This window comes from Boleophthalmus pectinirostris, unplaced genomic scaffold (genome assembly GCF_026225935.1).
Source record: "Boleophthalmus pectinirostris isolate CB_2022bp ecotype Guang Dong unplaced genomic scaffold, ASM2622593v1 HiC_scaffold_11, whole genome shotgun sequence".
NCBI lineage: Eukaryota > Metazoa > Chordata > Actinopteri > Gobiiformes > Gobiidae > Boleophthalmus > Boleophthalmus pectinirostris.
Window position 1 is genome coordinate 7,522,220 of NW_026570994.1, and position 20,498 is coordinate 7,542,717.

Consider the following 20,498-nt stretch of genomic DNA (forward strand, 5'->3'; position numbering starts at 1 on the left):
TCCGCCGGACCGTGCACGCGCCTCTGGACGTTTGACCGGCGCCCACTCTTTATTGGCGCGAGGTGCCAGGGCCAATGACAGAACGTGACACGGTGATAATGGAGCCGTGCTGCATGCACCTGCAGGTGCGCTGTGCGCTGCGTCCACAGCGCGCTCTGCTGCACACAACACGGCTGCTGCACGCGCACTGTGCACAGGATTAAAGATGGCAAACACTGCCCACTGTCTTTAGCCCCGCGCCGAAGCCTGTGCGCGTGAACAGGAGCGGGTGGAGGCGATAGGCCAGCGCTCCGCCGTGACCACGCACTGTGCACGGAGCTCAGATTGGAAAATGGCACAATGTAACATCATGTGATTACAGGCTACAGTAGCAGCGCTCCTAGCGCACACAACATGGCCCCTGTGTGCGCGGCCTGAACCGCTATTGTCATGTCCACATCCTCACACTGTGCTCCGTGCTCAGGTCAGAGCGGCCGGCCGGCTCCGGACCTTACAGCCGCGACAGGGAAGACATGGAGGAGGGGGACTCCGAGGGGGAGGGGCCCATGGCGCCGAGGGAGGGGCCAAGCGGTCCCAGCCTCCAGTCTGCCCCGAGCACTGCCACCGTGACCACCACCACCAACCTGCTGGCGTCCGTCAAAGAGCAGGTACTCTCCTCACGCGCAGTCCGACACATGCAAACTTCTGCACAGACTGGACTGACTGGAATAGTCTACGTTATTATTATGACTGTATTATTATTATCTTTTTATTGAAGGTAGGTGACTGATCTCATTTAGACTTGGTGTAGAAAGCCACAGCATAACTCCATTTGTGTTAGAGAAGGACAGTATGTTGGCAGCACTGCAGCGGAAAATGTGCATTTATAACGCTTGATAGACACACACCTGAACTACTCTCACTACTGTAACACCTACTCAGAGACAACAGAAAAACATCCTCTCCAACCCTGAGTCCAACCCTGACCCATCTGTCCACAGACTGTGTCATTTGTTCCTGGGCCTGGGTGCTGCTCCTGTTTGCTCCATCAGCCATATACACTATAATCCTCCACCTCCAGCTACTCCCGACCAGTGGAGTCAACAGTAGGTTTGCCTGGAATTTTCCTGTCTCCATGGAGATAAAAATGCCGTACTGCAGAAAATATTTTGGGCATTGCAATAACATCTTCATGGAGAGGAGCAGAAAACGTACATACTAGTGCAAGATCAGAAGTCTAAGATCAGAAAATATCAGAAAATTGATCTTGAGTGGGTTTGACATAGATTAACCTCTGGTGGCTGGGCAAAAGACTCGACCAACTGCACCACAGCTTTTTGAAAAGTAACTTCTGCTTTTTGAACAAGTTAGGACAGTCAGACAGTAATGTAGACAGTAGCAGATGGGAGCACGGATGAGTCTTTCATTTGACGGTGTGGAGGTGGATGACACAGACGTTTGTATAAAATATGACTCAAAATACGTGGTGAGTGACACGTCTTGGAGTGGAGAATAGAAAAATATAACATTTCGAGGAATCGTTGAACTGTAATGGAGTGGTTTTGTGTTGAATCCAGCTCTAGCTCTTCTCCTACTGGTCTGCCTCTGTCGTGTTGTAAGTGAGTGACAGGTGGATTCAACCAATCACAGAGAGGTGTGAATAGCAGACAGTTGTTCTTATAATTTCACAGACATCTCAAAGGTGCTTTTCTATCTTCAAGGCATTCAAAACGCTTTACATCAAGGAACCACTCACACATTCACACACACGTTCATACACCAGTGTACGCAGACACTGGAGCCGAGGTGGGTTAAAAACAGGGGTGTAGTGGGCGTGGAACGTGGGAGTACGCCGTCCACCCACTTCTCCCAATGTTGGATATAAAAAAATAACAAATATAAAATAACTACCCCTTAAATGTCAATCCAGAGCTAGTGGAAATGGTGAAAACAAACTGCACAGACTCATGATGTCTGCAGGACTCTTCTATAGTGACCTGAGACATGAGGAACCAGGACTGAACCAGGACTGGAGGACCGGAAGTGCGCCCATGTAGACCATTGGGTGACCTCAGGAGTAAGGACCAGCGCAGAGCTCCATGCCCAATGGGGTTAAGCACAGCCATCGCCCGACTGCGCTTTGTGGACACCTGCTCCACGGGCTCAGAGTTCTCTTTCTCTCTCCCCTAACTCCAAGAATAGTCCTGGTTTAGTCTTGGTTTAGTCCTGGTGTAGTCCTGGTTTAGACCTGGTTTAGACCTGGTTCAGTCCTGCTTCAGTCATTTTTTTTAGTCCTGGTTCAATCCTGTTTTAGGCCTGTTTTAGTCCTGGTTCAGTCCTGGTTCAGTTCTGGTTTAGTCTTGGTTCAGTCCCGGTTTAGTCCTGGTTTAGACCTGGTTTAGTCCTGGTTCAGTCCTGTTTTAGTCCTGGTTTAGACCTGGTTCAGTCCTGGTTTAGACCTGGTTTCGTCCCGGTTTAGACCTGGTTTCGTCCTGGTTTAGACCTGTTTTAGACCTGGTTTTGACCTGGTTTATTCCTAGTGTAGTTCTGTTTCAGTCCTGGTTCAGTTCTGGTTCAGTCCTGGTTTAGTCCAGGTTTAGTCCTGGTTTAGACCTGATTTAGTCCTGGTTCAGTCCTATTTTAGTCCTGGTTTATTCCTGTTATAGTCCTGTTCAGTCCTGTTTTAGTCCTGGTTTATTCCTGTTTTAGTCCTGTTCAGTCCTGTTTTAGTCCTGGTTCAGTCCTGGTTCATGTGTTGTAGTCTATGCTTTATGTTCCTTTGGTGATTATGAATGATGTTAATGTTAATAACATGATTCTGCATCGTGCTATTGGGGGGATGACGTCACAAACCACGAACCCCAACTTAAAAACTCCCCACACTGCCAAAAACACAACGATACTATTCACCTGGGGGAGCTGGAATGACACTGCCAATGCTGGGGCCAATAGATGTTTTATTTCTAGAGCTTGGATTCGAACCTCCAACTTTCTGATCAGTGGACAAACACTCTACCAACTGAGCTACTGTTGCTTTGCCTGCAATGCCCCGCAGTGTGGCATTAATCTTCTCTATGTCGATTGAGACCAGCAGATGCTACAAGGGCAGTTTACAGGTCAGATCTGTTGGGAAGTGACTAATAAGTAAGAATACATGTTTTTCTATGTATTTTTGAACAATAAAAACACTTATAATTGAATAAATGCAAAATAGATTAATTTAATGCCATAATTTAATGTTTAATGCCATACTGCGGGAAATTCCTAAGTGAAAACATTTCCTTTTAAAGCTACAATTGGACGGTTTTGCGGTTCAACTGGGACTAAATCAGAGCAGAACAAGACCAAAACCAGATCTACAGCTAAACTAAACCAAGCTCAGTCTAGAACCTAACCAGGATATGTCTAAAAACACTCCTAAAACTGTGATCTAATAAAATTATGTTTGATTTTTGTATTTCATCAACACTGAGCCACTCCACGATTTGAAAAACATGAGTCCAGTAATTCAGTTCTATCAAAATGAAAAGAAATTTGTCAAGTGGATCACATAATAGGCCCTCTTCATTTTTACATCCACACTGAAGCTCACACCAGCCCGTCCAAGACCAGATCGACCAGAACAGCCCTCAGGGAGCAACAGTCCAAGCAGAATACCTGAGCTAGTGGACAGTTTCCATAACAGCAACACTGGTCCCTAAATCCTGAATGTCTATTATTTATCATGATTTATAAGTTAGTATTGCTTTATGATATTTGTGATATTGTTTTGTTTTATGAAATGAGGAGTGGTGGTGTTTGAATGTGCTTTTGAGTGATTCTATGGCCTATATAGAGTTAGAGTGGATTCTTTCAGTGAGGAGATAACCCAGGCTTTCCTCATCATATGACCAGCTCTGACCCAAATACAATAAGCTTTTATGTAGAGACACCAACTCCACAATCGCAAACCAAATAGGCAACCGTTTGAATCCTATTAGTGAGATTTTATTTTAGACTTGCACTTGACACTAGGATGTTTCTAATGCGTTTATGAAACTGAATATGTCTGACTGATCCTGCTCACTGTTACTGTGTCTGTGTCTCATCTCTGACCAGGAGCTGCAGTTTGAGCGGCTGACCCGAGAGCTGGAGGAGGAGAGGCAGATGGTGGCCAGTCAGCTGGAGAGGTGCATGCTGGGAGCAGAGTCCCCCGCTGCAGACAGCAGCAGGTACATACATGTACTTATAATGTAGGGGATTAATGTATAAGAAGATAACATGTGTATGTTCAAGGAAGTCCAGACATCTTAGCTTTAGATCATGATAATCATAATAATACATAGTGAAAGTTTCAATGTTCTGCACATGTTTTAGAATTGTCCTTTCTCTTGTCTGTCTGAAGCTCCTCAGAGAAGTCATTTGCATGGAGGACAGCAGGTAAAATGATTGTATTTATATTTATGTGTCCACACGTACTTTTAAGCACATTTTCTTCACTGTGTTATAAATGTATAAAGCTCATGACAGTGTGTTCATAATGCTATGTTGTGCAGGAGGCCAGTCCCAGGGGCCCATGGAGGCCCTGGGGAGCCCAGGAGCAGCTGCAGAGCCAGAGGAGGCTCTGTTCCTGCCTGATCCAGACCGCGGCTCTCTGCATGACAGTGATGGTCAGGGCTCCACACTCACATTTACACATATATTTCTGTTCACTCCTGCACAGTGTGTACTGTACACTGTAGGAGAGGAGACTGACCCCTGACCTCTGCCTTCTGCCCTCAGGCTCCGGGGGACACTCGGCCCACATGACCTCATACTCAGACAGTGGGTACCAGGACAGCTTCTACAGCCAGACTGTGGTGCGCTCTGTGTCCCGCAGCCCCCGAGCCGAGGGACAGGCCTCTGCACAGGTCTGCTCTGCTCTGCTCCAATGAAACTGTGTCCTAATACAAAACAAAACAATATCAAGACATGTAATGTCCCATTGCCCCTGTGTCCTTGTCTGTTCCCCTGTCCCAGGGTTCTGGACGTGTCCTCAGGAGGATGTCCTCAGTCCCGTCCAGGGGCCAGTCTCCGGGCTGTGGTCCTGTGTCTCCGTCCCGTGTCTCTGCGGACCTCCCAGGGCAGCACCTACGACTCACCCATCCTGTCTGAGCCCAAACCTCTGTCTGCAGTGTTCCCGGGGACCACCATGCCCCCCTCTTGTCCCTCACCCCCCTCCCCCGGAGACCCTGTCCTGGGCTCAGGGGCCCGGCTGGGCTCTACTTTGTCTCTGGTGGAGGGCAGGCTGGGGTCCCCTCTGCGCTCCGGGATGACGGCAGTGCCCCAGCACTACACGTCCACTCTCCCCCGACAGAGCCAGTCTCTGGCCTACGGAGCTGACCCCTACGGACTGTACCAGCACCACGCTCTTCCCCGGCCCGACAGCCTCATTGGTCAGTACAATCCCCCAGGACACACTTGTGTGCTATGGTACATGTTCATAACCAGGTGTGTGACTCCTCCTCTTGTGTGCAGGCCTCCACAGCTCCTATGGGGCCCACACTGCTCAGATGGACCCAGAGCTGAGGGCCGCTCTGTCCCCTGACTGTCCCATGACCCCAGTGTTTGACGAGAGAGCCTTCCAGAGCCCCCTGTACCACAGCCCAGGCCATGACCCACAGGGCTCCCTCTACAGGAACAACACAGGTACTGCAGCCTCTTCATTAAAATAGATTATGATGTATTTAGGTTGTGCTCTTGTGAAGACTGAAGCATATGGCTTCTGGCCCTCAGGTCTGGAGACCCTCCCCAGGGCCAGCAGCCATGCTGGGACCCTCCCCCACAGTGGGACCCTGCCCTACAGGGGCAGTAGCTATGGCCTGAGTTCTGGGGGAGTTTACGTGGACACATTCAGAGAGCCATACTCACAGAGACTGTCAGGGCTGGACCGAGGAGCCACTCGCACTCCCAGCATTGAGAGCATCCACAAGGACCCCCGGTAACACTGCGTTTGGCCACAGCAGTACAGGGCATGTCCCACACGAATCTAATGTTCTTTTCTCTTTTGTCCAGGGAGCTGGCGTGGAGAGACCCGGAGCTCCCTGAGGTCATCCACATGCTGCAGCACCACTTCCCCTCAGTACAGGCCAACGCTGCAGCCTACCTCCAGCACCTGTGCTACGGGGACAACCGCGTCAAGATGGAGGTGAGCGCCCCCTACACACATCACAGAGGAGCACATGCTTTAGCTGTGTTTTGTGTCCTCAGGTTTGTCACTTGGGGGGTATTCAGCACCTGGTGGACCTGCTGGATCATAAGGTATCGGAAGTGCAGAAGAGCGCGTGTGGGGCCCTCAGGAACCTGGTGTATGGGAAGGCCACAGACAACAACAAGGTGGCCCTAAGAAACTGTGGGGGGGTCCCCGCTCTGCTGCGCCTGCTCAGGAAGACCACAGACAACGAAGTCCGCGAGCTCGTCACAGGTGCCACTCACACAGCATTCTATATTCAACTTACTCATCACCATGGTTACCGCACTAAGCAAGTGTTAGGACTGGGACTGGAAAGATACAATTTCTTGAGCAATTAAATGCAAGATAAAGGTGTACCTAGTTTTTACTGTGAAAATGTAAACAACAGAACTAGTTCATTTTAATAGTTTGCAGCCTCTAAAGTTATTCACCACTGTCCTAAGGCACATGTGATGTCCTAATTATTCACCAAGATGAGGTTATAAGCACTTTTCACTTTGAGAAACCAGAATGTCGTGACAGTGATGAGTTTCCTCTGTAGGGTGATTGGGCCCTCACTTAGAGACAGGGTGAGGACATTAAGAGGAGCCATATGTAGTGACTTGGGCAGCTGTTCAGGATGCCTCCTGGACACCTCCCTGGAGAGGTGTACAGGGCGTGTCCCACTGGAAGTAGACCCTGGGAGAAGACCCAGGACACACTAGAGAGACTATGTCTCTCGGCTGGTCTGGGAATGCTCTGTGCAGACACAGCTGTCTCACTTTGACCTGAAGAGCTGCTTTAACAATGTACTTGCCAAAACCAAACTTTATTACATGAAGAAATAAGGTACAGGTCCATTAATGTAAAATAAAATCAAACACCATTTATCTGTGAGCAAGTCGCTCTGGGCATCAGACAGTGTACTGTGAGTGGGACATACAGCTGTACCAGGCTGTACCACTGTGTGCCCTCTCACTGCTGCCCTCTTGTGTTACTTCAGGTCTCTGCTCTGGGTTTGTAAGAGAATAGATTGTGTAGTGATATTGTGGATCACATGACTACATATATTCAATTATTTAAGTACAAAATGATGCTGAACCCCATTATACAGTTAATATTTTTAAAGTTTCTTCGGGATATGCAGTGGTCTGGGTGTAGTCTGCGCTCACCTTAGAATTCTCCTGTGCACCAGGTGTCCTTTGGAACCTGTCCTCCTGTGACGCGGTGAAGATGACCATCATCCGAGATGCTCTGTCCACTCTGACCAACACGGTGGTCATCCCTCACTCGGGCTGGAGCAGCTCCGCCCACCGGGACCAGCAGACCAGGGGCCGCTTCCAGTCCTCCCTGCTGCTGCGCAACACCACCGGCTGCCTCAGGTCAGCGAACGCACCTGGAGTACACTGTAAAGAGCTCATACTACGCTATTTTCTCTTCTATGAATGTTTTCTCATCAAAAACACATTTAGAGTTGTGTTTTGTTACATTCACACATGTTTAATGCACAAACTCTCTATGCATATCCAGACTGAAAACATTCTATTCCACCTTGTGATGTCATGTGTGCTCCACTGTGTGTTTAAACTACATACACCCTCACTAGAATATTTGGTTTATCATTTTAGGCCTGGTTTTGCCAATCTCTACTGAACAAAAGGTAAAAGGGAGCCTTAAATTTGAAAACTACCACTACATGCAAGAGAGATCAGAGCATTTAATAACAACAACTTAACTAATAATAAAAGGTTAATGAAATGTCTGACTGAAACAAAACACAACTCCAGGTGTGTTTTTGAGGAGGGTACAACATTCTAACATAGCTTAAAGCTCACAAGAGTGAATTTTGCGTAACATTGAACCTTTAACTTTTACATTTTAAAGCCAACCTATTCTGCAAAATTGACTTTTCAGAGCTTTTAGTCATGTTATAATTGTTTCCTTTCTCATTTACACACTTGAAGTTGCATGTTTGAGTAATCTTTATTCCAAAACCAAGAAATCCTTAGCTGACTAAAGACATGTCCTGCCAATAGATTAGTCGACTAAAAATGGGGCGCAGTAAAAGCTCTCACACTATTACATATCTCTGTGTATCTGACCCAAACTGCAGAAGACTACACCTGCTTGAGGGTTCATGCAAAAATAGCTATTTATGCAGAAAAAGTAAATGTATTTATAAAAAGACAGAATAAACTTGTGAATCATAACTTTTTTCATATAAATACCAAAAAATACCAGATCATGAGCTAACTTTTTCAGCAATAAAAACAACTCTAATTGATTAAATGTGAGCTAGATAAGTTTAATGTCATATTGTGGAACATTCCAGGCAAGGATATAACATCGCTATAGAGACAAGCAGATGGAGGAACCCCCACCAGAACTGGTAGAACCTTCAAGTCATGTAATGTCACCAAAGATATACCATCTAAAAGGATTAGAAAGTGTGTCTATTTTGAGATCAGACACAAATAGATCCGTTATTGTTACATCTTTTTCATGATCTGAGAGTTGATGGAACGAGCCCAAAGCCGCCCCGGTCCTTTCCTCCTGCACCATGCACGTGCTCAGAGGACCGCTGTCAGCTCAGCCGGCCTCTGATTGGAGGAGGTCCCCCTGGTGCTGTATCCGGGCAGGATTGGGTCCCTCGTGTGGACAATGTGTGTACTGCAGTGCTCTTTACATTACCTGTATGTTTATGTTTTGTGTGTGTGTGTGTGTGTGCGTGTGTGTAGGAACCTGAGCTCAGCGGGGGAGGAGGCGAGGAGCCAGCTGCGCAGCTGCGAGGGGCTGGTGGACTCCCTGCTGCAGGTGCTGCGGGCCTGCAGCAACACCACAGACTATGACAGCAAGGTGCCCACACACATACACCTCACATATACTCTCTCTCAGACTACAGTGTGAATTTAAATCATAATCACAGTCAATATTATCTCCATGTATGAATGAAAACAAAACATACACTATAAAGATTTTGTGTGACCAAAACTAAATTCTCTAGTACATACAGATACAAATTTTTAATAATGAAACTGTTGAATTCAAAGCAACAGCCCCATTGTAAATAAATACAACATCCAAAGAACCATCGAACCATTTACAGTCCATAAAGGCAGCATCATATTTTGAATTGATTGATCTGAATTACATGAATTATTTAAATAGAAAAAACTAATTATGTATGTTAAAAGCGCTGTACTGGATTTTTACTTTCGTTACTGCCGATCTATTCACCATAATGAGTTTCTAAGCACTGGAGTTTTCCGGGAACGGTTAAATGAACAACAACTAGAATGCTAACGTACACTTTCTGATTATCGGATAATAAAATGTTTCCTATTTCCTGTACAAGGGCAAATTAATGAGGAAAATCAGGGACAGGACCTTTAATCAAAAAGCCCCACACTAAAAACAAATACAGCAACCAAAGAACCACCTAACCCTGTACATTAGGGATATCGTATCATCAAATGTCTCGCAGTAATATCGTGGGCTGTCACAATATATTGAATCATAAGTTACTTTGATTAAATGCATGGTTTTACAGCTGCAATAGCTAATAAACATCGGGAACTACATATCCCATGATTCATTTCAGTGCAGACAACATGAAGTAATGTGTTTTTTACTTGAATCTTGGGATTATGACAGTAATAATTCACACCAAAACCTTTTCAGGGTATTTTAAAAGCAAAAAAGTATCCTATCTACAATTATATCAGCCAATATCCATAATATCGCAGTAAAAATCATACTGTGAGATGCATATCGTGATAATATCGTACTGAGAGATTTGGATATCGTTACATCCTTAATATATATATATGTGGTGGAAGGTCCTTCATAAGTAATATATGATTAAAAATATTTTAATAGAAAAAAATAATTAGCAGATAAATTGTATGAATCTGTGTATCATTCTTTCATTCATTTCTCAATATAAAACCAAAAATAAGAAAACGAAAAACCAACTATTTTCTTCACTATTTGTCTCCAAAATCAGAATGAAAAAACGGATAATGATTTGTTTTTTCAGTTTTCGATTTTGTGTTTAAATGAATAAAAGAAAAAAACAGACTGACTTAAACTGCAATGCCAGACTGAACCAGGACTAAACTGTTTTCAGTCCTGGTCTTGTCCCAGTCTGGTCTCGGTCTCAGTCCTGGTCTCAGTCCCGGTCTCAGTCCTGTTCTCAGTCCTGGTCCTGTTCCCGGTCTCAGTCCTGGTCTCAGTTCTCGTCTGGTCCCAGGTTCAGTCCTGGTCTGGTCCAGTCTAACTCCTGGTCTCAGTCCTGGTCTGTAGTCCTGTTTTAGTTCAGTTTTAGTCCTGATTCAGTCCGTATGCAGCGCAAAAGTCCAGCATTGCAATTTAAGAAACATCTGTTATCCGTTTTTTTTCCATTATTCATTTAAACACAAAATCGAAAACTGAAAAAACAAATTGTTATCCGTTTTTTCATTTTAGTTTTGGAGACAAATAATGAAGAAATTAGGAGTTTTTTCATTTTCTTATTTTTGGTTTTATATCGAAAAACAAATTGATGAATGATACACGGATGTATATGCAGTCTGCTGTCAAGACATTTATATAATGAGACTAATCTACAAACATATGTAAATTGTCATTCATGAATAGGAATGCACCTGCAGTTCTTCATGCAAGGACATGTGTATAGTTAACCTGTTGTCTGGCCCCCCTGTGTTCAGATCGTGGAGAACAGCGTGTGCACCCTGAGAAACCTGTCGTACCGTCTGGAGGTGGAGATGCCCTCGTCACGTCTCATGGGCAGCCCGGAGCTGGACACTCTGCTGGGCTTCTCCCCGGTCAGAGAGCTGGACTACCTGTGCTGGGGCCGTAGGAGGAGGGGCCGCCAGAGGGGGGGCTGGCCCGACGATAAGGTACTGCCCTCTTGTCTGTACACCTAGAACCTTTCATATAATACAAGGAACGTGCGGCCTCTACTGCTTGAAAAAAGAACTGCTGTCCAAATGAAAACATCGTCACACTCCCCTGGTGAACAGTGAAGAAAAATATTAAAGAGTAAACAGTTCAGAATTTTGGACATAGGGCCTCATTTCCTAGTGAACCAGAGTGTTGGAGATTTGTGGAGACACTTTTTTAAATATTCCATCCAGTCCTTGTATTTGCAGAGGTCGCTGATGCTAGGCTAGTGCATGTCAATGGCCATAGTTAGCCTGCCACTAAAAACAGTCTTACCCACTCCACAAAACACCCAAAGCAAAACAATTATTACACCAGACTGTCGATGTAAATGGCTTTGTCGATAGAATAATTTTAGAAGTAAAACCAACCTTGCATTTGAAGGATTTATGTCTGAGCAGCAGCAGTAGTGAGTTGTACTTCCTGATAGAAAGCTTGGCAGCGGCGGACTGATATACGTGAAAATAGTCCCTCAACATGCAACAATTCATGCAGTGCAAGGTTAGTTTTATTTCAAACATTATTCTATCGACACAGACATTTACATGGACAGTCTGGTGTAATAATAGATTTGCTTCGGGTGTTTTGTGGAGTGGGTAAGACTGTTTTTAGCTGCAGGCTAACTATGGCCATTGACATACACTAGCCTAGCACCAGTGACCTTTGCAAATACAAGGACAGGATGGAATATTTTAAAAAGTGTCTCCACACGTCTCCAATACTCTGGCTCACTAGGAAATGAGCTCCTATGTCCAAAATTCTGAACTGTCCTTTCAAGTTGATGCAGGTATCAGTGTTTGACTTTAAAGAGGAGGTATTACACTTCTGTGGATTATTAGCTGCTAACACTTAACATATTTAGATCTCCATGTTACTTTTTATTGTTTTGAAAATGCTATATTTGCCAAAAATAACATATTCAAATGACTAACTGGTTTCAGTTCTGTTTTTATGCACTGGTCCCCCCTTACCTTTGCTCTCTGCAGCTCTCACTAAGAAAAAATCACAACATAATTAGTGTACATCCTGGTATTGAACCTATTGCACACCTCACCAGGTTTGTGTATGGTTTTGTAGCATGTTTTTGTATATGTTCAGATTTAATTGAATGTGAGAAGCCATTGGATTGTAAACTCTGCGTACTATACATCTTCCCCAACAGCTTTAGTGTTAATTTAAACAGAAAGAAGCTTGTAATGTTTTGTTTATTACAGACCAAACATATTTTTGCTCTCAACTGGAAGGAAATGGAGAAACCCAGAGTAAAACAGTGGATTAAATTAATGTCCAGCAATTTGTCACTGGAGAAGTTGAGCTACATATCTAAAGGAAAACTTGAAGACTTTAAAGACATTTGGTTGCCCTTTTTGCACATTGTAAAGAATTTTGACATATAGAAATCATAATTCAAACTGAGTGAATATGCATTTATTAATTTATTTATTTTTGTATAATGTCATTTTATATTTCAATAATAAAAACATTTGTGGAAAAAAAAAAAAAAACAGTTAGGAAGGTTTGAACGGCGAGAGAAATCTCAAGGATACTCAAACATGCATGGATGACATATAAAACCTTTTCAGGCATGTTTTTGATGAGAAAGGTCCATAAAAGCTGATTTTACATAATCCCCCCCTGTTTGACAAATTAAGGAGCACATCAACAGACTAAGTGAATGTACAAATGACTAACTCTGAACCTGTTGTGCGCAGTTTGATGGCGTGGGACCCCTTCCAGGTTTGTCTCAGCCTCTGCGGGGGGCTGAGCTGCTGTGGCATCCCCTGGTGGTGAAGCCCTACCTGAACCTGCTGGCCGAGAGCTCCAACCCGGCCACTCTGGAGGGGGCAGCAGGGGCGCTCCAGAACCTGTCCGCTGGCAACTGGAAGGTATGGCTCCTCTGACACAATGGCTCTCTTTTCATATTAATAACCACCTCATACAACGGCTTTTGAAGTACCGAGGATTAAGGTTCGGGGATTAGGGTTAGGACATGTGCTGCCAATCGATTTGTTGACTAAAAAATGATTCAAAACGATTATGCATCTGCCCAAACTGCAAAAACAACAATTGATTTCAAAATGAAAGATTCCAAAAAATACCATATCTTCAGCAAACTCATTCACTCACTAACTTTTTCTACCTCCTAGTTGTATATGTGACTATGTTTTTATTTGCGTGCAGTTCTCGGCGTACATCCGCGCGGCCGTGCGTAAGGAAAAGGGGCTGCCCATCCTGGTGGAGCTGCTGAGGATGGACAACGACCGCGTGGTGTGCTCTGTGGCCACCGCCCTGAGGAACATGGCTCTGGACGCCCGCAACAAGGAGCTCATCGGTCAGTCTGAACACAGCACCGCACTCACTGGACTTACATAAGCAAAGATGTATTGCTGAAAAGGTGCAGCTGTAATTTTCCTTTTTAGTTTTGATTCCAGTGGGAGTAAAATGGCAAAGTTTTAATTAAAGGTGCAGTTTTTGGTAGAAGACCCATCAGCTAGTTGTCTCCACGCAGATGTTATTTCTTTGCTTGGGACGTTGCACATGAAAACTATAAACAGATTTAGATTTATTGTCATTGTACAACGAAACTTCGACTTGCGCAGACCGTATGTGTGTGTGAAAGGAGTTTGAAGTCTTCCCCATGTGAGAGTATGAAAGAGGCAGTTCCCAGTGTGTGTGGGGTCCTGCAGATTGTTGGAGGCCCATGTGCAGAGATGTGAAAAGTAAACGGTGGCGAGGTTCGGGAAGGAGGAGCCCACCGCCTTCTCAGCTGTTCTCACCACTCGCTGCAGGTCCTTCTTTTCAGCAGCTGTGCAGGCTTTGTACTGTGATGTGCAGCAGTACGTCAGAACACTTTCGATGGTACACTGGTAGAAGTTGGTCAGCAGCTTCTTGGAGAGCCCATTGCGGTGGAGTGTTTGCAGAAAAAAACTGTCTCTGCTGGGCACACTTTATAATGCTGGAGGTGTTTAGGCTCCAGGTCAGGTCCTCACTGTTCTGCACACCCAGGAACTTCGAGTTCCTGGAGAGGAAGTCTCCATTGATGCAGAGGCCATTGTGATAATGCGTTTGTTTGTTTTTCCTCAAGTCAATTATGATTTTATGGCTGCCTCTCAATTCTCTTTCCTTGCTTCCTGCTCCTTGCTTCCTCTCCTCTATCCTCCTCCTCCATTTTTCTAGCCTGAATCATCAGCTGGTTTCACTTCATAGAAACTGTCTGACCTTGCAGCATTAGAATTTGTTTGCTCGATGGTAGACGGGTACTTTTTTAATGTAACCAATCGCTGCTATTTGGTAGTCACGTATGTAATGCACCACTAATGGGGTTAACTTGTATAGTAAGCTTTTCCCAAATCTCGTAGGAAGAAGGGCAATAACGTCTTTCCCCTTGATAAAATTCACCAAACATTCTCTTTGTTCTGGATTTAAATCCTCGATTGGAATCGTTGCCAACACAGAATGTATTGCTCTTCACTGATTGGCTGGTGCCCGAACTTGCACTTCCAGGGTTCTTGCAAACCGTCTAGTGTATTCCAATTCCTGTCCTAGTGGCTGGAGAGAAATGAAATTGAGTGGAGGCACTAGGTGGCGCCAGCCTAGGTACCATTTTTCAGCTGCCTATCAAATGTGACGCAGTAAGTGTTGTCCCAAAGAAAACCACAGAAGCAAGGAAACCTGAGGGAGGCTTCCGGAGAACACGTCAGAGAAAAGAATCAAACTTTATTGGTCTCAGTGAGGAGTTTATAGTCTCTCTCCTTGCTTTGTCTCCTTGTGGGCGCGACTTCCTCAGAGGAATCAAGGAAAAAGAAGCAAGGAAAGAGAAATGAGATGTGACCCTTAAGTAGACTTAAGTTAAATCTACTTAAGTTTTCATAGATTTGACCTGTAACTTGGCCTAGTGGCGTTACCAGCTTGTCTCCTTGGATCTTTTTCACAGTAATTGTCCATCTCAAAGTACATCATAATAGAATAGATAGTGGAAATGTTTCAATGTTCAGTCTTGTCATGTGAACCTGAACAATAAGTGTACAGCACCCCCCTATGGCTCACTCTTGACCTCTGTCCCTCTGTCCCTCTGCCCATCTGCCCCCCCTCAGGGAAGTACGCCATGCGGGACCTGGTGAATCGGCTCCCTGGCACCGCACCCTCTGCTTTGTGTGACGACACGCTGGCCTCCGTCTGCTGCACGCTGCACGAGGTCACCAGCCGCAACGTGGACAATGCCAAAGCCCTGGCCGACTGCGGAGGCATCGAGAGGCTGGTGGACATCAGCAAGGGCCGAGGCAAAGGGTGAGCTCCACACATGACTCACTTATTAGCAAATGCAGGTTTCTTGGAGTTATAATGTTCTGAAAAGCTCATAGTTTGAAATAGATTACATTCAGAAGTTGGTAATATTCAAAGACTGTATAGCTCCAGCTCCATCAGCTCTGACTCCAATTAACTTTAAAATGAAATTGTCTTTCTGTGAGCCTCGTCATTTTGCTCGTAAAATGTTCATATTAATCAGCTCTACATGATCCTGGTGTTTTCATTTAACTATTTTGTCCATAAATAAATTCCTTTTCCTAATATAGAACTGGCTCTATATGTACCCCTATAACTGCAAGCCTCAATGAGCTTCATTTGACTGGAGCTGAACACTTATGGGTGACATCACACTCCCTTAGTCCACTTCTTTGTACAGTCTATGAAAAAGCTTTAAGTTGACAATATGAAATGATTTGAACATTTGTCCACTGCTCCTTCAGATATGATTTTGTCTCTTTTTTGTGTCTCTCCTTTTAAACATATTAGATTTTGTGCATTTTTAAATGTCATTATAATTACATTAACTTTAAATGATACATCAAATGTTACGTCCTAACTGTTACTTATTATGTCACTCTAACCTGAGGAGTACTTTTCTCATATACTTTTTACTCTTACCTGAGTCATTCCGTGGACCACTACATTGCACTACTTGAGTAATATTATTTTGAAGTAACATTATGTCGACTTTAAACATTTTTGGGCTGCTCTGTCCACCTCTGGTTACATTAGTATTTTAAAGAAATCTCCCAAAAGGAAGAGCAAAATGCAAAACCTGTTTTTTTAGGTCTTGTCAACCAGGATATAATTATGACTGATGCAAACAAATCTTTTACATAAAAATTAATCATCGCATAATGCGGCAAAACATTCAGCTCTACAGCCCTCTAGTGGTTCATGGAGCTCATGGCAGCACATTGTATGTCTGCTTATGACTTCAAACGCCTTCTGTCAGCTGATTCATGTAATTCACATCTGTTGGACTTTAGTGCCGACAAAGAAGTAACCTCTGTGCCTGTTCATGTGGCCAAACCTCCTTGTCAGTCTCCTGGTGTTGCAGCAGCACTGACTCTATTGTGCAAACCGTTGTTACGTCCTTAGGCTAGGCACCCACTTTGCCTAGTATAACTGTGGTGTGAGAGTTGAGGCCAGATAAGCTCATGGTGCAGATTGACTGCCTCTCTTCCATCAGACCACCCTAGGGCAGCCGTGGCTACAAGTATCTTATCCCCAGTATGCAGTGAATCGATGCATGAAACTGTGAAAGGGTTTTGAGCATTTGAAAAAGTGCAATCATAACCATAACTTACGCCAAGACATGTGCATTTTTCACTAAAACTGTGTCCTCTGTGTTTTCTCCTGTGGTGTGGTCAGGTATTCAGTGAAGGTGGTGAAGGCGGCGGCGCAGGTGCTGAATACTCTATGGCAGTACAGAGAACTTCGGGGCCTCTACAAACAGGTCAGACTCTGTCCCGTACCGCCATACTCGACATGACCACACACTGTACATAAGCTCTCTGTATACTGACTCTGGATGTACCATGTGTGCGCAGGACGGATGGAACTACACCCACTTCGTCACCCCCATCTCCACCCTGGAACGAGACCGGTACCGCTCACAGCCCACCCTGCCCACAAGCCCCCTGCACATCACCCCTGTGGTCCAATCAGGTCAGGAATTTATTTTCTAGAGTGTTAAGAATATTTAGACGAGTGTGGAAAATAAGAAATCCTCACGTTACTGTAATTGAGTACATTTTTGTTGCTTATTTTATTTTTCTTCAGTTGGCGTCTCCTGCTTGTTTCCATGGAAATAGTTAAGATTAATATAATACTGTGAAACATTCCGGGCAAAGCAAATAAATCGGCACGGAGACAAAAATGTAGGTGTACAGCTGTAAATCAATTCCATTTTTTAGTTAAAGTTAGAACATGTGTTTATAGGCTGTACATTATATAAGAAAATATTAACAAAAAATTTAAGATTAGAAAATTAGAGCCAACATTTCCATGGAAACAAGCAAGAGTCAAGTTTGTGGAGATGCAAGCCCGCTCAGTAAGGACACATGTTTTTCTATATTTTTCAGTACAATAAACACATCCATAGTGGAAAACATGATTTTATTTTAGTCTTTTATTTTGGTAAAAAAGTTTAAAGTATTTGTGTATGCTTCTTTATAAAGTTTATCTTTTCTAAATGTACTTGTATAGCTAAGACAATGTGCTTTTTATACAGTTTAATTAATCAAGTTTTGTATGAAAACTATAAAATTTAAACTGCTTAAAAACGTAATGAGTACTTTGAGTAATATTATAGTAGTTGTGTTTTCCATGCCTACTTTATACTTCTATATACTTTTTATATACTACACATTTGGAAGCAGTAAATGTACTTGTAATTCAGTAAATTTTTAGCCATGTAGCTCTACTTTTACTTAAGTATAAATCAGTACTCTTGTGCAAAAAAGAAATAAACCACAATTACACACAAAAAGCTCATACTTCTCATGTATTTATCCTTTCATGACTCTGTATGTCCACCAGGGGGCAGTGCCACATCATCTCCGGCGATGCTCGGGATCAGAAGACACAGTTCGAACTACCAGAGGGCACAATCTATGCAACTGGACTCCTATTATACAGACAACAGCCTGCACAAGCACCACTACACAGGTAACCCAGCACTAAATCAATGCTTATGTCTGACGTGGGAGGGGCAGTACATGTCATTACCATCCACTGGAACTCGCCGGACTACAGGCTAACAAAGTAATTGCTGGCCTGTTTAGTAATTCTGGAGCACATGAAAACAAATAATAAGAATAAGTAGTGTAGCGGTGTCAAGAAAAAGGATAACATTGCAATTGTTGATATTAATATACTCGATATTCTGTTTTTGAAAATCATTTATGATTCATATGTATTTAAGAATATTCTGCATTTACAATATTCTGCACCCTGGTTTGGAGGCTACTCTAAAGACTACTTTGTGTTTTGTGTGTGCACAGGTTCTGAGCAGAAAACCCCTTACTTCATTGGAACATACTCATCTCAGTCTGGAGAGGACCTGCGGCGCTCCCAGGTAACACCATCCATAATAGTTTGTTGTGAGATTTAAATGTGGAACTATTTTTTTGTCAGCAAAAAAATTGACATTGATACAAACAAACAAAAATAGTTATATAATAGTCGACAAAATGAACACTGGTGTCTTGAATACTTAACAAAGCACTATGCAACTTTTCCGGAGGATGTCCCCGTGTAGCTGTTACTGTTGTGCCTGGAATATCCCACAGTATGACATTAAAGTTCTGACTTAAAGGGACAGTCTGGAATTTTTGACATAGGACCTCATTTCCTAGTGAGCCAGAGTGTTGGAGACGTGTGGAGACACTTTTTAAAATATTCCATCCAGTCCTTGTATTTGCAGAGGTCTCTGGTTCTAGGCTAGTGCATGTCTATGGCCATAGTTATCCTGCCACTAAAAACTTTGTGGAGTCTTACCCACTCCACAAAACACCAGAAACAAATCTATTATTACGCCAGATTGTCGACGTAAATGTCTATGTTGGTAGAATAATGTTTGAAATAAAACTAACCTTGCATCACATGAATCGTTGCATGTTGAAGGACTACTTTCTCATATATCAGTCCGCCGCTGCCAAGCTTTCTATCAGGAAGTACAACTCGCTGCTGCTGCTCAGACAAAAATTCTTCAAATGCAATTTTGGTTTTACTTCTAAAATTATTATCAGCACAGACATTCACATCAACAGTCTGGCGTAATAATAGATTTGTTTCTGGTGCTTTTTAGATCTAACTAACTTTGCCTAGAGGTGTCTTCTGCTTGTCTTGGTGGATATATTGTAGTTAGAATAAGAGATGGTTAAATGCTAGACTTTGGAATATTCTAGGCACAGCAATAACTTTAATCTCCATGGAGACAAGCTGGTGTTCTTCCTCCAGAAAGTTATATTTCATAGTGCACTTATTCATGTTTTACTTGCTGACACATTGACTAATATGCATTGTCCTAATCCAAATAATTAACAAATTGATTCTTATGTTGCAGAACCCGGAGCTGTTCTTTGACGAGCCAGGCCGTAAGAACTACAACAGCTACAGAATGTACCTGTCGTCTCCTCAGGGCTTCGCCGAGGACATGGAGGACGAGCCGGTGCCCCTGAGCCCCTGCACCTCCCCCGACTACCGCACCCTGCCCTTCAAAGCCAACACCAACTACGTGGACTTCTACTCCACCACGCGGAGGCCTTCACACCGCGCCAACAAGTTCACCGGCTCCCCTGACTCCTGGGTGTGATCCAAAGAGCCACCTCTGTAGGACCATGTGTGGGGAGGGATGGACGGCGGGGACGGGACTGGACTCACTGCTGGAGGTGGGATGCTAACGTTGTTCTGATTAGGGCTGAACCATTTGGAAAAAATATCGAATTGTGATTTTTTTGGACGAGCATTGTGATTGCAGGGGTATTTTACTTCCATGGGGTATTAACTGTGAATAAGGGTGTGTATCGCCATGAATCTGATATGACACGTATCGCGATATGCCTGTGACGATTCAGTGTATCACGATATGTCCCGATACTAAAACAAAGGACGATATATTGTGATTTATCAATAATTACATACAGTTGCAATCAAAATCATTCAACCACCACTGCAAATTAGGATTATTGGTAAAATGTATGAACTAGCAGCTGTTTACAAAAAAGAAATCAAAATGGGATCTATTTAAGTAGCTCAACACAATTAATATTACAAGTGGTTTCTCCGAATTCAACACAAATTGCTACTTTTAATGGCTACTGCGGTCTCAAAAATGATGATTCAAATTATTTCTATTTCCATGCAAACATTTAAAAAGACTGTCGCTGTATTTCTCTTTCAAAAAATAAGTAGCTCAACACTTAGTTGCATAAGGTAGTGCTGGACATAGAACCCCTCACATATCTGGACTGGTGACGGTGACATTTCATTGCCTGTTAGAAATATGTCTAACTAAATATGGCACTGGAAACCTGCAGCGTGTGGAGGGCAAGATGGATTCAATCAAGTA

General features: G+C 43.7%; 1 protein-coding gene across 1 annotated transcript; it reads left to right on the forward strand.

Annotated features, from left to right (window-relative positions):
- Positions 1 to 512: 512 nt before the first annotated feature.
- LOC110153225 (plakophilin-4-like) lies at positions 513 to 19,742 on the forward strand. Its single transcript, XM_055165077.1, is given in 22 exon segments — positions 513 to 647; positions 4,078 to 4,190; positions 4,364 to 4,398; positions 4,515 to 4,628; positions 4,741 to 4,868; positions 4,978 to 5,060; positions 5,062 to 5,393; positions 5,476 to 5,646; positions 5,734 to 5,938; positions 6,013 to 6,145; positions 6,208 to 6,421; positions 7,365 to 7,551; positions 8,908 to 9,025; positions 10,879 to 11,070; positions 12,826 to 12,999; positions 13,295 to 13,445; positions 15,208 to 15,400; positions 16,796 to 16,880; positions 16,975 to 17,092; positions 17,966 to 18,094; positions 18,430 to 18,503; positions 19,494 to 19,742. Coding segments are annotated over 22 exon segments (3,333 nt in total).
- The last annotated feature ends 756 nt before the right edge of the window (positions 19,743 to 20,498 follow it).